Raw genomic sequence first — 15,868 nt, forward strand, 5'->3', positions numbered from 1 at the left:
AGACCAGGCTGGTCTCGAACTCACAGAGATCCGCCTGCCTCTGCCTCCTGAGTGCTGGGATTAAAGGCGTGCGCCACCACTGCCCGGCAGTACCCCATTTTATAATTGGGTTGATTAGCCTTTTACAGTCTAGTTTCTTGAGTTCTTTATATATTTTAGAGATCAGACCTTTGTCAGTTGCGGGGATGGTGAATCAAATCCAGTCTTATACATGCTAGGCAGTCCTCTATGACTGAGTTACATCCTAAGCCCTCAAAAGTAATAATAATTGCTATAGTGGAATATTCTATGAATTCCAAGTACATCATATTCTAGTTCATCTCTTTCTTTGGTCATCAGCATCTCCATGAATACAATTATGGAAAACTCTCAACTGACAGAAAATACACACAGATATATGCATATGTGCACACCACATACACATGACTAAGGTACAACTTCAAAAGTTTGGTATTTGAACTTGGAGAATGAGTTTAAATTAGAGGGTATAGGTGCACAATCAAAAGGTGATTTCGAAAGGTTTGAGAGTTTGCTCAGTGATTAAGTGCACTGAATGTTCTTCCAGAGTAACACAATTCCATTCCCAGCACCCACAGGGTAGCTCACAACCAATTTAACTCCAGTATCAGGGGAGCTGATGCCCTCTTCTAGCCTTCTTGGGAACTATAAGTACATACTGTAGCAACATGAATGAAGGCAAAATGTTTACCCATACACAAAATAAAAGATAAAGATGGGGTCAAACAGATCTGAGTGGCCTGTGCTGTTACCTAATGCCACGGTGATAACCAGACCAGGCCAGAGCAGCAGCTGAGGGTCATGTCTGGGTCTGTGGGCCTACTGCAGTCAGGGTCTATGTTGATGTCTGAGGCTCCTGTTACCATCAAAGGCCATATGGATGTGTGGCCTTGTTGGTTCCTGAGGAGATGTGCTGTCACCAGAACCATCCTGATCTGAGTGGCTTGTGCTGCCACCCAGAGCCACCATGTTGTCCAGGCCTGAGCTGCTGCTGAGGGCCATATCTGGGTCTGTGGTCCTGCTGCAGCTGGGGTCCATGTTAATGTCTGTGGCCCATGTTACCACATGGGGCCATAGGAACCATGTATGATGAAATCAGAGGGCCATGCTAACCCGCCCTCACCCTTTGATGTCCATGGGAAAGTTGGCCATGACTCTCACAAGACACTGCAGCAAGAGAGCTAGCCCCACATTCAGGAGAGATAGACCCACCCCTCACCACAGGCAACGGAGAATTGGCCCTGATGGTAGGGGCATAGAATAGCTGGCTCTGCCCCTCACCTGAGGGGGTAGTCCCAAGTGACCTGGACTCAACAGCTACCACCCAGACCCACCGGCCTTGGGTTAGGCCACCCTAACATCTATCCCATCTAGGACCTGCTAGAGCTTGGTGAAGGAACTTGTCCTGTGGAAGCACACCCGCAGGAACTCCATGACTCAAGGCGGCCATAGTATATACAAGAGGATTTTCAGTGAGGATCCAGTGATGATGGTGTACTAGAAACCAGAGGTTTTGAGCCAGACCAGTGACTCACTGCAATGAACATTTTCCAAGTAAAGCTAACTGGAGAAAAGAGTACACTGTGTGACACACCATTGCTCCCTATGCCATTAGGACAAAGAGATATTGAAGAGGCAGGAAAGATGGGGGAAGGAAGGGGTTTTTTGTTTATTTTATTTTATTTTGTTGTTATTTTTGAAGTTTTTGTTTGTTTGGTTAGTTGGTTTGGTTTGAATTTTTTTAATTTTTAATTTTTTTTTTTACATTTTCTTTTGGGGGAAATGCTATAAGGGTGAGGGGCAGATATGGGGAACCTGGGAGGTAAGTAAAATTGAGGTACAGGATGTAAAATTCCCAAAGAATCAGTAAAGAAATTATGTTAAATAAAAATTAAAATTTAAATGAGTATGAGTAGTATTTACAAAATTAAAGTAGGAGCATATAATATTGTCTTCTCTGGGTAGATAACTGTCTTACCAGGTAATCACAAGCATATCTCCGGGCTTAAATTTGCCTATCTAGAATCTACTAAATGAAAATGATTCTGTTATTGCTTCATGCTAATGATCTATCACTTCATAACCATTTTTCCAGCAGGTAGAAAGTTTTAATTTTTCTGGACTTCTTTTTTGAGAATTGGTCTGGGACTCCTATGTATATCGAGTTGTTGTTGAACTTACAGCAATCTTAGCCTCTCAAAATGAAAAGTAAAGGGCTAGCACATGTTTTTTTCAATTGCATTTCTGTATCCTTTTCATACATGTTACTATATCATAACTGAAAGTTCATGTTTTTTCTGCTCTCTAGATTGAATTCATCAGAGGAAATACTTGGAATCTCCAGATTGTAGCTCTTCCAGGACAAATTTTCCTCAACTAAATCTGAGTAGCAATTTAAAATCATTGTTCCACCACCTGTGGCCATGTCAGGGAAATGCCATTTATCTGATAGCCTAAAAGAAAAGACAACCCTGGCTTTCACACAGATATCCCTTGGAGAGGACATTTTTCTTCACAATAAAGAAAATAATCATAGAAATATGTATTTCTGTAAACACCATATTTTTTCTGAATATTATATTTCAAATGTTTCAATTCTCTCTGTTGTATTTACCTTATATGGTATTTACTCTATGCCAAAGTTTTTTTGGTTTTGGTTTTGGTTTTTGGTTTTTCTAGACAGGGTTTCTCTGTAGCTTTGGAGCCTGTCCTGGAACTCTCTATGTAGATTAGGCTGACCTTGAACTCACAGAGATCTGCCTGCCTCAACCTTCAGAGTACTGGGATTAAAGGCACGTACCACCAACAGCTGGCTGCCAAAGATTATTTTAAATAGTTCATAAATACCATCTCACTTAATCCTCCTAACAAATTGAAGATATAGGTAAGATTATCTCATTAGAGATAAGAAAATTAAGGCATGAAGAATTTAAGTAACTTACACAAAATCAAAAACATTTCATCAATTTAATGATATTAGCTCTATGATATTCTAGCATGGTTACAAAAATATAATTCTCAAAGATCTGTTAATTTTTTCAATCCTTTAATGACCTTTTTAATTTTTGCAGGATACATAACATGCAGGCTCCCCAGATAAAAAGGTATAGCACAAACTAATCTATCTGATAACAGATACAATTAAGTGTATATTACAGAATTTAACATCAATCAGCATCGTTTCTAGGAAAACATGTGATATAATTTAATTATATGAACATACTATATTTACAAAGGAATACCGGTGATTATTTTTTCATCTTTATCAGATAGTGCACTGACTACAGCCTTGCTGGTTAATTTTATTATGATGATAATCTCTCTGTCTGGTGCAGCCTCTGGGAAAATAAAGCACTAAGTATTCTCAAACAAATTCAATATTTCCTTCTTGTCTTTCTTTAACTCTAAGATCACAAAGCTGTGGTATCATCTATGCCTAACAAATGAGTTATTTCCAGACTACTCTATTTCTCACTTCAATGTAACTATAATCATATCAATATCTGCTAGAAGACAAATTATCATAAAGAAAATAACAGTTTAACCTCAAAACTGGTAAGTTAGAGGCTCTGAATTAACTCTTCTCTACACTGGAATTTCCACTGTAGGGAGCTGTACTAATATAACATTTTATTTTAATTATTTTTATCTTATTGTTTTTTTCGTGTATATGGCAAGATGGCTCAGAAAATAACCTGCCAACCTTCATCTAATCCAAAAGACACATATGATAGAAGAAGAACCAGCTCCCACAAGTTATCCTCTGACTTCTACATAGGCACTGTGGCCTGTATGTGTGCGCACACACACATGCGCACGCACACACACACACACACACACACACGAAATGAATAAATGTAATTAAAAGTTTTTAAAGGACTATATTGAAGCTGTCTCTAAAACTTCAAAACAAAACAAAATGACAAATGTTTCAAAATTTTAGCTAATGCCTTTAAATTAATATAGCAAAAATTTTGAAAATAAAATTGTATGACATTTTTAAGTTATTTTCTTATTTATGAGCAACAAGAATTATTTCTAAATAAATGTTCAAAAACTGAGTTTGTGCTGGGATATACCCCAGTGGCAGAACATTTGCCTAATACATGCAACGCCCTAGGTCCAACATCTTGGACTGAAAATAAACTCGTTATAATGAAAAACAACAACAACAAACTCTTACCTTGTCTTTTTTATCTTTGAAAATAGCTGTGTTTTCTTTTGCCAGTTTTAGTTTTTCCTATTAAAAATAAATAGCAAAGTATATATAATAATCAAGTACTACTAATACAAATTAAAACAAACTTGTCAAAATATTTCCTAACAACTATTAAAGAATAAAACTCATTCCTACAGAGTCGCTATTTGGTTTTATCTTTTGATTCTATTCCCTCTTTCTTGCATATCTGTGGAATCATTAGTGACTTTAAGTGCTTAATCTCAACTTTCTTACTTGTAAAATGAAATGGATCAACAAAAGTATAGAGTAAGAGATACAGAAAAATAACTAAACAAAGAATTGAAAAAAATCTAAATCATGGTCTGTCTTGAGAGATACAATAATCTTTTCCCCTAGATGTTAACAAAATACATTTCAATGGTACTTTGAATAATAACTTTTAACACAAAATAAATATGCTGAGAAGCAAAAACATATTAATTAGTTCCAAAAAGCATACAATCTTAACAAACAACATCTGACTTTGGATAAAGAGGGTGTTATATATAGAAACAGCCAAGAAAAAAATGAAGAAACTATGATAAAAGTGTAACGAGTTAGACTATAGGGTTTATTCAGTAGTTAAAATAGAAAACCTAAGTCTTGCTTACAGAAATGAAAATGGATTATGCTGCTGGCTAGTTTTATGACAACATGACACAGCTAGAGTCCTTTTAGACAAAAGGAAACCTCAACTGAGAAAATGCCCCTACTGTAGGCAAGCCTATGTATGGCACATTTTCTTGATTGAAGATGTGGAAAAGTTCATTATGAGGGGTGCTATCCCCAGGCTGATGGTTCTAGGAGTGCAAAAGAAAACAGGGTGCCCCAGCACTCAAGAGGCAGAGGCAGGCAGATCTCTTTGAAGCCAGCCTGGTCTACAACAGCAAGTTCCAGGCCAGGCCCCGAAGCTACAGAGAAACCCTGTCTTGGATAAAAAAAGAAAAAGAAAAGAAAACAGGGTGACCAAGCCATGGGGAACAAGCCAGTAAGCAGCACTCCTCTACAGCCTCTGTATCAGTTCTTGTCTACAGGTTCCTTCCCTGCTTGAGATCCTGCTGACTTTCTTTGATAGCAAACTGATATAGAAACATGAAATAAAATAAACCCTTTCTTATCACAACAATGAAAACCTTAACTAAGACATACAGAACATTTTTAATATGACAGTCATATATAAAACAAATTGGTGATAGCCTCTAGGAAGCAAAAAGATCTCAGAGAAGCTAAATTCTCCTAGTGCACAGAACTTTAGAAAGTCAAACTTGTTTTGCCTGTTCATGACACCTCTGCCTGTATCCATTCACACTGAATCTTTAACCTTATATACACCATGCTATCTCTCCCACAATATTGCTCCTAACCAAAAGAACTCACTTCATTATGAAAGAATATAGCAGTAAACTGACTTAATACTATTAATCTTTCTTTTTTTGTATCATCTACCAGTGGTTAGCCTTGTGGTTATACTGACAACTGCGATCTAGAATATTGTACTCCAGGGCAAAGAATATTTGTTAAACTAGCAATACTGTATCTCTTCTAGGGATACCATGGCTCCTAGAGGAAAGAGAAAGCACTCTCACAGTTACAGTCATAACTGTAAATTTTTCTGACATGGACCTTAGTACAGTTGATGCAATGCATTTCAAAGGTGTGAACCAGCTCATATACAAATACATTTCTGGTGGTGGATAACAGATCCTGGCTCCTTAGTACCAAAGTGCCTAATAAGGTCTAATATGATAAGTAAAATGTGCCTAAAATATGTCTTGGTAAACAAGACTAACTTGGAGATACAAAAGTAGAAAAGAACAGCCCTGTGTCCAAATTTTAAACATTAACTTACAAAGGAAGAAAGGCTGTCTTATGGAAGCATTCTGCAATAATAGCACAAATATATAATCTACTATTTGCATTTTGGTTTTTTGTTTTGATTTTGGTTTTTCAAGAAAGGGCTTCTCCCTGAAACTACCTCTTGCAAACCAGGCTGGCCTTGAACTCAAAGAGATCCACCTGCCTCTGCCTCCCAAGTATTGAGATTAAAGATGTGCGCCACCACTGCTGGCTTAAACACAGAACTCTTAGCTAACACTTTCTTAGAACTTATAATATTGAAACTTTCTTACCAGTGGAGAGTGAAAGTATACCAGGGTTGAGAGATTAAAAGAATTGAACTGGGTCTATTTTATGAGCACAGAGGAACACAAACCTGAACTATAATCAATTCTTTAAATCCTAAGTATACACTTTGAGTAAACTGTCATATATCTGTACTAGTTCTGGCCACATAATAAGAAAATATGAACTGAAGATCTTGAAACTCTCTGTTCATATCAAGATATTCTTAAAAATTAGAAGTTCTAAGTAAGATGATTGTCTCTGTGTGAGCTGATGAAGGAGAAAGAAATCTCATTTTGTCATCTACATGATTCATAAGGCGGTGGCCAGTTCTAATCTTGAGAAAGTCTACTAAAGCCTAGCTACTCTGGAGACCTGAAATTATGGAATAACCACAAGTCAAGAAGCCACAATTACAGGACCCAGGTAAGAGAAGGTTCAGAGTGACAGCTGTGGAGACCAAGAAAGTCAGACACTGACAAGTCAAAAGATACAAGTGACAAGAGGCTCAGCTTTGGCTGAAAGTGCATAGAGATAGTCCCAATATTTCTGGTGGTGAACAGATCTTGAGTTTGATTATTCTAGGTGGCCAGCAGATAGATTACCCTCTAGAACCATTCTATTCACTACTAAAGAGCTTGATAATTCTGACATACCAGGAGTATCCTCACAGTTGCTTCTTTTGAAAGCACTGAAAACAAAGTCAAGTCTTTCTATATACAACTCTCAATGCTCTAGCTGCTTCCCACCCCTCCCAGTCACTTAAGAAACATCTGCTATCAGAAACATTAACCACTACAATGACTTTGATCTGAGGGCTCTTAGGAGGCTAAAACAACCTGCCTGGACCACGGACTGCAAAGTTAAGTATGGCCCAATGAGGCACCTCACATAGAAAGAAGAAAAACTATCACAGTGAAGATAGCTTTGATGAACTTCAGACTTTTGTCTAATATCCACTTGCCAACAGTCCAATTCAAGATCATTATATCCAGCAAAAGTTGAAGTAGAACTAAGTTCATCTCTTTGTATTAAGACCGGACAAGGGAACTCACTATGGGGAGTATGTTTCCAAAAGCTAGCTCAAGCATTAGGGACATACCCTGATCCCACTGGTAGGAGTCCCACAAATAGACCAAGCTACAAAACTAATTGTCACACATATAGAGACATCCATAGACAAGCACTGGGCTGAGCTCCAGGGATCTTGTTGAAGAGACAGAGAAAGAATTATGTGAGCCAAGGGGATCAAGGTCATTACAAGGGAACCCACAGAAACAACTATCCTGGGTCCATAGGAGCTCAAATTCTGGACTAACAGCCAGGGAGTCTGACTGGAACTGATCTAGTCCCTCTAAATACAGTATTTCCTTTTTAAAGAATTATTTTATTTTAAATTATGTGTACCTCTCCAAATTGAGTATGTGCACTAGAGTGCAGGTGCCACAGAGACAGAGAATTTCTCTCTAGAGCTGCAGTTATAAGCAACTGTGAGCTGCCTAGAGTGGGTGTGGAAACTGAACTTGGATCTTCTGCAAGCAAGTGCATGCTCTTATCTCATCAACCCTCAACAAATACATCATATTAGAAAATATTTCTATTCTTGAAAGTACATATATAATTGTTAAATGAAATGTGTTAAGATGTTTGTAGGAAAAAGAACAGCAGCATTTTCTTACTATTAATTACCCAAATTTGTAAAATTATTTTATGACATTTATAAAACACAAAATCCTACAATTATATTACATGTAATGCCACAAAACCTACTTTTTCTTCCTTTTCTACTTCAAGTTGCTTCTTCAGAGACACGAGTTCACTTCTAATATTAGATAATTCAGTCTCCTAAAGAAAAAGAAAAATGAAGTGTGTAAGTGCTTTTCCATATTTCTCAAGACAATGAAACTGTAATCTAAAGCTTCAAATAAATTCAGCTATAGAAAAAAATTAACTCAGAAAATGTCCTTTTAAAATTCATACATGTGGTCAGGTAGTGATGGCACATTCCTTTAATCCTAGTACTTAGGAGGCAGAGGCAGGTAGATCTCTGAGTTTGAGGCCAGCCTAGTCTACAGAGTGAATTATAGCACAGCCAGAGCTACACAGAGAAACTCTGCCTCAAAACATAAAAAACAAACAAAAAAATCATACATATGAAGCCTTAGGTAATGGAATATAACTAGACTCTATGTGAACAAGTTTCAAGTTTTTCATAGTTTTACCAAGGACTAAAATAGCATATGTATACATACAACAAATTTACATACATACATATACTCATATTCTCTTACTCCACCCCACTCTCCTGTCCAAATAGCAAAACTTTAAATTTAGTTTAGGTGACTTTTTTACACTTCTGTTGAAAAGACACATATGTTATAACATTAAAAAAAATGGGAAAGCATTCTGCTAGAAAATAGGTAAAAATCCTTTTAGATCTAAGACTGACTCTACAGGTCAAATCTCATGGCTCTACTTAGTATTATTCTTTTTGCTAAATGCTGGTATTTTAAGAGTTGGTTTTTATTGCTATTTGTTCTGTCTTACCAAAGCAGCCTTCACCGATGACTGTTCCTGTTCTCTGCTTTTATAAAGTCCTAATTCTGAGTCTCTTTCTTCAACAATCTTATCATATTGGTGCTGTATTAAACAAAGAAAGCATTTTAGGTATATTAAAATAAATAGATTATAATTTATAAGCTTATACACTACACATTAAATATTTAAAGAAAACTTATAAATTTGAGTGAATATGTATTTTAAGCTTTCATATATATTCTAACAACCTAAACAGTGAAACAGACAAGTTTTTAACATAATCCACAATAACAAGAAACAGTTATTTTATTGGAAACATTAAATTTCATAATTTAAGAAGTATAGCTGAGTTGGGTAAGCTACCATGTCCACAAACCTATCACTCAGGAAGTTGGGGATTGACTACCATATGTTCAAAATCAACCTGAGCTACAAAGTGAGAGTCTTGTTCAATATGAATATAACACCAAGATGCCTTAGAAAAGTGACTGACTTCAGGGGCAGATAGATGGCTCAGTTAAGAGCACTGGCTGTTCTTCCAGAGATCCTGAGTTCAATTTTCAACAGCCACAATTTACAACCATCTGATGCCCTCTTCTGGCCTGCAGGCATACATGCAAACAGAACACCGTATATACAATAAATACATCTTTTAAAAAAGAAAAGTGACTGACTCCAAATCTAAAACAGAAAACACAATACAAGCCTTGACATTTCTGTCATAACAAAAACAAAAGCTATCAAAGACTACTCAAGTCAGGTCAAAAAGACCTAGACAAAGTCAATACAACTTTTCAATATGGACAGGGTTTCTCTGTAGCTTTGGAGCCTGTCCTGGAAATTCTTAATGATAAATTACTTCATGGTAATGTTAGAGCCTAGTTCCAATTTTTTTATTGTTGTTGTTGTCTGTTGTTGTTGCTTTTCAAGACAGGGTTTCTCGGTAGCTTTTTGGAGCCTGTACTGGAACTAGCTCTTGTAGACCAGGCTGGCCTCGAACTCACAGAGATCCTCCTGCCTGCCTCTGCCTCCCGAGTGCTGGGATTAAAGGCATGCGCCACCACCACCCAGCATGGTTCCAATTTTTAAAAATTAATAGGTAAGGACAAACTATTTCCTCTCCAAATCTGAAAGAAAATTAAGTTTACCTAAAAGAAAAATTACTCAAACAATAGAAAAATAAAAAGTACTCACAACAAATATTAAGTATTTCCCCAGGCTGGAAATATAGATCAGTCATTAAAGGGTAGGCTCACAACCATAAATATAAGTCTTTCATCAATTTACTTCTTTGTTAAGAATTTGTTCAACATAGTAAATGTTCAATACATGTAGAATACTAGCATTCAACATATGAATATTAGTAAGAAATATCCTGGGTATGTAGTTAATGAAAGATAGTGCTATGAGACTATTAGAGGAATTCAGAAAGCATGACTATTTGCATTTATTATAAATGATAACAAGATATTTACTAGAGGAAGAGGCACCTCAGCTCGACCTTGAATGGTTGGGATCTGAACTTAAGAGAAATAGAGGATCAATAATAATAGTTAAGCTATAATTAGGTACTGTTGTATAGAAAATAACTTCTTTGATAAATAAAAGACAACATTGAGGTCATAATTTTAATAGAACTATTCTCTAAAAAATATTTTTTATATTTATATATATTATTGGGGGCTTACAATCGCAGATCGTTAAGAGTCTATTCCATAATAATGAAGAGCATGGCTGTAGGCAAGTATGACAGTAGATCATTAGCTAAGAGCTTATATCCTTATTTGCAAGTATGAAACAGTTTAAGTAATAATTTTATTTAATAAATTACCTTATGCTTTTCCATAAGTGCTACCATTTCAGCTATTTTATGTTGACATCGTAAATCAGTTTCTTTCTGTAACTTTACCTCTTCATCAGCTGTTGCTTTGGCTTTCTCAATCTATAAAATTTTTTTAAAAAAGTGTTTCTTTTTATTTATTGCTGCTGGACCCTATACCAATTTCCAAAAAATTCAACTTTTCTTTGAGAAGCATATATTCTACTTACATAAAATATAAAACTCAAACAACAGAAAATTAGAAACAAAATAAGTAAAAAATGTATCACTTATTTGGTTTATTTTTATCAAGTTTCAAAAAGTTAAATGACTATTATATATAAATTGAGACAAGGTTTCTCTGTGTAGTTCTGGCTATTCTGGAACTTGATCTGTAGACTAGGCTGGCCTTGAACTCAGAGATCCCTGTCTCTACCTCCAAAAGTGCTGGAATTAAAGGCATGTGCCACCAACGCCCAGCAAAAGTACTTATTTTTTTTTAAAGCTAATCAACTAACATTTTTAGCATAGTAAGTTCTGAAAATATTTAGGTTTTTCTACCTCTCCCAAAAGCTTTTCTTCTGACATCTTTTTGACCTCAATTTCTTTCTGATAGTTGTTAGTCATTTCTTGAAATTTTTGTTTGGCATTGTCTAGTTCCAACTCTAATTTGTTGACCTGTAAGTAAAGAAAGTAACATTGGTTTTAATAAATTATATAGATTACTCAAAAATATTTCATACTAAGTGGTAATTTTGTAAACCCTAAAATATTCAAGAAAATTATGAGTGAATCATTTATTTACATTTTTCATATGTTGAGTAAGATGTGTTTCATCTTTCATGGTCTATCTTGACTCTTAATATATGTATATATGCCAAGCAATATAATATAAACAGCCACATATTTTTGTTTCAAACCATTTTACTTAAAAATTACAACTAATGCTCCATTAAAAAAATACATATACTTCCACTGATGTTCTATCAAATTCTATCAACTTGAATCAAACTTTAAGTCCAACTTTGAGTAGCTTTCAGCCTTTCCTTCAAAATGAAACATGCAAACATACTATATACATGAACTTACAAATACTGGGGCACAGGAAAAAAAATGGTCCACCTTGTTACATAAGGTGATAAGGAGTGATTGTTGGAAGCAAGGCTAATAGAGTAAAATTTACTGCAGCTAACCCACCCAGAAAGGATCTCATAAGCAACAATGCATTCCTTTGAGAATGTCTTGGAATTTACAGAGTAAACCTTGCAGTGCCCACAGATTCTTTACACATGGATCTAAATCAAGATAATTCATTTGGTTAATATCAGCTAAGGTGAAACCTCTTTTCATGAAATCAAACCAGGGGGAAAAAGACACCTAGGAAAATTTTTCAACATTGGTAGTGGTCTTACAACAGCTCTTTGGCATCTGTTATAAGTCTATTTCTAATCGAAGACTCCTTTCCACCAACATCCACAAGTACATCCACCGTACATGTATGTGGTTTATCATAACCAAGGGGAGGAAGCTTTCTCACAGATGAGGGTTCTTGCCCTGATGTCTTTGTTTGCAGAATATTGCACGTTTTGGTTTTTGGCTTTCATTTGTTTGTTTTGTTTTGTTTTTCGAGACAGGGTTTCCCTCCATAGCTTTGGAGCCTGTCCTAGAACTCTGTAAACCTTGAACTCACAGAGATCTGCCTGTTTCTGCCTCTGGAGTGCCAGTATTAAAAGTGTATGCCATCACCACCCAGCACATTCATTTATTAATGAGTTTCTTTTTCCATTTTTTTCTACATTTTTATTTTTTAGACAATGTCTCTTTATATAGCTCTGGCTGCACTAGAAACTTGCCAGGTAGATCCTTGACTTACAGAAGATAAACTTGTCTCTGCCTCTGTCTTTGACTACTGAGTGTTGGGAATAAAGAGATATCCCAACATGGGCCTTAAAAGAATTCTTTTTTTTTTAAATGAAATTTTATTTTCTTTTTAATTTTCTTTTTTTTTTCCTTTTTAAAAGTCATTTTTACATACCAACTACAGTTCCCCCTCTCTCCCTTCCTCTTGTTCCCACACTCTACCCCCCATTTACTCCTCAGGCCTCCCATGGGGAGTCAACTAAGCCTGGCACATCAAGTTGAGGCAGGACCAAGTCCTTCCCCACTGCATCAAGGCTGAGCAAGGTATCCCAAAAGAGGGAATGGGTTCCAAAAAGCCAGCTCATGCAGCAGGGATAAATCCTGATCCCACTGCCAGGGGTCTCAAAAATTGACCAAGTCAGACAACTGTCACCCACATTCAGAGGGCCTAGTTTGGTCCCATGCAGGTTCTCCAGCTGTTAGTCCAGAGTGTGTGAGCTTCCCTAGCTCAGATCAGCTCTCTCTGGGGATTTCCCCATCATGATCTTGCCGCCCCCCCCACAACCACCACTTGCCTCCTCCCTCTCTTCAACTGAACTCCAGGAGTTTGGCCTAGTGCTTGGCAGTGGATCTCTCTATCTGCTTCCATCAGTTCCTGGATGAAGGGTCTATGATGGTTATTAGGTTAGTCACGAATCCGATTACAGGAGAAGGCCAGTTCAGGCACCCTGGCCACTATTTTTAGGAGTCTTATTAGCTGGAGTCATCCTTGTGGATTCCTACCCTGATATCCAAACCATACAAAGACTAGTAAGAAAGAAAATTACAGAACAATCTCCCTCATGAACACTGACGCAAAAATACTCAATAAAATACTGGCAAACTGAATTCAAGAACACATCAAAAAAATCATCTACCCCTCAACATAGATCCAGCCACACTGAACCTTATAAAAGAGAAAGTGGGAAGTACACTTACTTGAACTCATTGGCACTGGAGACTACTTCCTAAATATAATCCCAGCAGCACAAACACTGAGAGAAACAATTAATAAATGGGACCTCCTAAAACTGAAAAGCTTCTGTAAAGCAAAAGACACAGTCAACAAGACAAAACAACAACCAACAGAGTGGGAAAAGATCTTCACTAACCCCACATCAGACAGAGGTCTGATCTCCAAAATATACAAAGAACTCAAGAAAATTTTCAACAAAAGAACACATAATCAGATAAAAAAAATGGAGTACAGAACTAAACAGAGAACTATCAACAGAGGAATCTAAAATGGCTGAAAGACACTTACGGAAATGTTCAACATTCTTAGTCATCAGAGAAATGCAAATCAAAACAACTCTGAGATTCCATCTTACACCTGTAAGAATGGCCAAGATCAAAAACACTGATGACAACTTATGCTGGAGAGGTTGTGAGGAAAAGGGAACACTCCTGCACTGCTGGTGGAAATGCAAGCTGGTACAACCCCTTTGGATGTCAGTGTGGCAATTTCTCAGAAAATTAGGAAACAACCTTCCTCAAGACCCAGTAATACCACTTTTGGGTATATACCCAAAGGATGCTCAATCATGCCACAAGGACATGTGCTCAACTATGTTCATAGCAGCTTTGTTTGTCATAGCCAGAAACCTGGAAACAATCTAAATGCTCCTTGATCAAAGAATGGATTAAGGAAAATGTGGTACATTTACACAATGGAGTACTACGCAGCAGAAAAAAATAACGATAGCTTGAATTTTGCAGGAAAATGGATGGAACTAGAGAACATTATTTTGAGTGAGGTAACCCAGACACAGAAAGACAATCATCACATGTACCCACTCATAGATGGTTTTTAAACATAAAGCAAAGAAAACCAGCCTACAAACCACAATCCCAGAGAACGTAGACAACAGTGGGGACACTAAGAGAGACTTACATAGATCTAATCTACATGAGAAGTAGAAAGTAGAAAAAGACAAGATCTCCTGAGTAAATTGGGAGCATGGGGACCTTGGGGGAGAGTTGAAGTGGGGAGGGGAGAAGCAGAGATGGGAGCAGAGAAAAAATGTTGAGCTCAATAAAAATCAAGAAAAAAAATCATCTACCATGATCAAACGGGCTTCACATCAGAGATACAGAGATGGTTCAGCATATGAAAATATGTCAATGTAATTCACCATATAAACAAACTGAAAGAAAAAAAGGCTACATGATCATTGTATTAATTGTTGAAAAAGACTTCGACAAAAGAAAGGTTTGAAGCGATCAAGGATACAAGGGAACATACCTAAACATAATAAAGGCAATATACTATCAAGCCAACAGCTAATATCAAACTAAATGGGAAGAAATGCAAAGTGATTCCACTACAATCAGGAACAAGATAAGTCTGTCCATTCTCTCCATATCTATTCAATATAGTATTCAAAGTTCTAGCTAGAGCAATAAGACAACAAAAGGAGATCAAGGGGATACAAATTGGAAAAGAAGTCAAACTTTTCCTGTTGCAGATGATATGACAGAATATATAAGTGATCCCAAAAACTCTACCAGGAACTCCCACAGATAATAAACACCTTAAACAATGTGACAGAATACAAGATTAATTAACTCAAAAAAATCAGTAGCCCTCCTATATACAGATGATAAACAGGCTGAGAAAAAAATCAGAGAAACATCACCCTTTACAATAGCCACAAATAATATAAACTATCTTGGGGCAACTCTAACCAAATAAGTGAAATACCTATATGACAAGAACTTTAAATCTTTGTAGAAAGAAGCTAAAAATTTTCTTAATATTTAAGTTGGTAAGTTTTAATTCATTTTATGATAATCCATAACTAACTGAAACCCCTTGCATTCAAATAAAAATATATTTAATGTTTTCCATAAAGAATGTTTTTAATTTTTTGCTTTCTCAAATTTTATATATTGCATAGCTGTATCTCAAATATAGTAATGTCAGGAGATACAAAGAACCCTAAATTAGCACTTATTGCCCAGATTCACTTTACCTGAGAGTTAAATTGTAACTAAGAAAATATGTCAAAGCAGGAGACAAGAATTCCACCAAGAAGGCATAGGTAGTGAACAGTGAACCAGAATGTATTCAATATCCATAAATCAACTGTCAACTTTAAGCTAAGGTAAGATATTACCAATATCAGTAAGTTTCTGTTCATCTTCTTTGGTTTTCCCTACAGCCCCCTCAAAACGTTATAAATAAGCCGGGCGGTGGTGGCGCACGCCTTTAATCCCAGCACTCGGGAGGCAGAGGCAGGCGGATCTCTGTG

At 36.5% G+C, this 15,868-nt stretch overlaps 1 protein-coding gene across 5 annotated transcripts in view; it reads right to left on the bottom strand.

Moving 5' to 3' along the window:
• Positions 1 to 15,868, bottom strand: part of Sycp1 (synaptonemal complex protein 1) — a 90,086-nt gene that overhangs the window by 7,972 nt on the left and 66,246 nt on the right. For all 5 annotated transcript variants that reach the window (XM_013349881.2, XM_013349878.2, XM_013349880.2 and 2 more), the window contains 5 exons: positions 11,277 to 11,393; positions 10,728 to 10,838; positions 8,906 to 8,998; positions 8,129 to 8,203; positions 4,202 to 4,258 (listed from right to left, as the gene is read on the bottom strand). In XM_013349881.2, the coding sequence (XP_013205335.1) occupies positions 4,202 to 4,258; positions 8,129 to 8,203; positions 8,906 to 8,998; positions 10,728 to 10,838; positions 11,277 to 11,393 (453 nt within the window). The remainder of the gene's footprint in view (positions 1 to 4,201; positions 4,259 to 8,128; positions 8,204 to 8,905; positions 8,999 to 10,727; positions 10,839 to 11,276; positions 11,394 to 15,868) is intronic.

Source organism: Microtus ochrogaster, chromosome 21 (assembly GCF_000317375.1).
Source record: "Microtus ochrogaster isolate Prairie Vole_2 chromosome 21, MicOch1.0, whole genome shotgun sequence".
NCBI lineage: Eukaryota > Metazoa > Chordata > Mammalia > Rodentia > Cricetidae > Microtus > Microtus ochrogaster.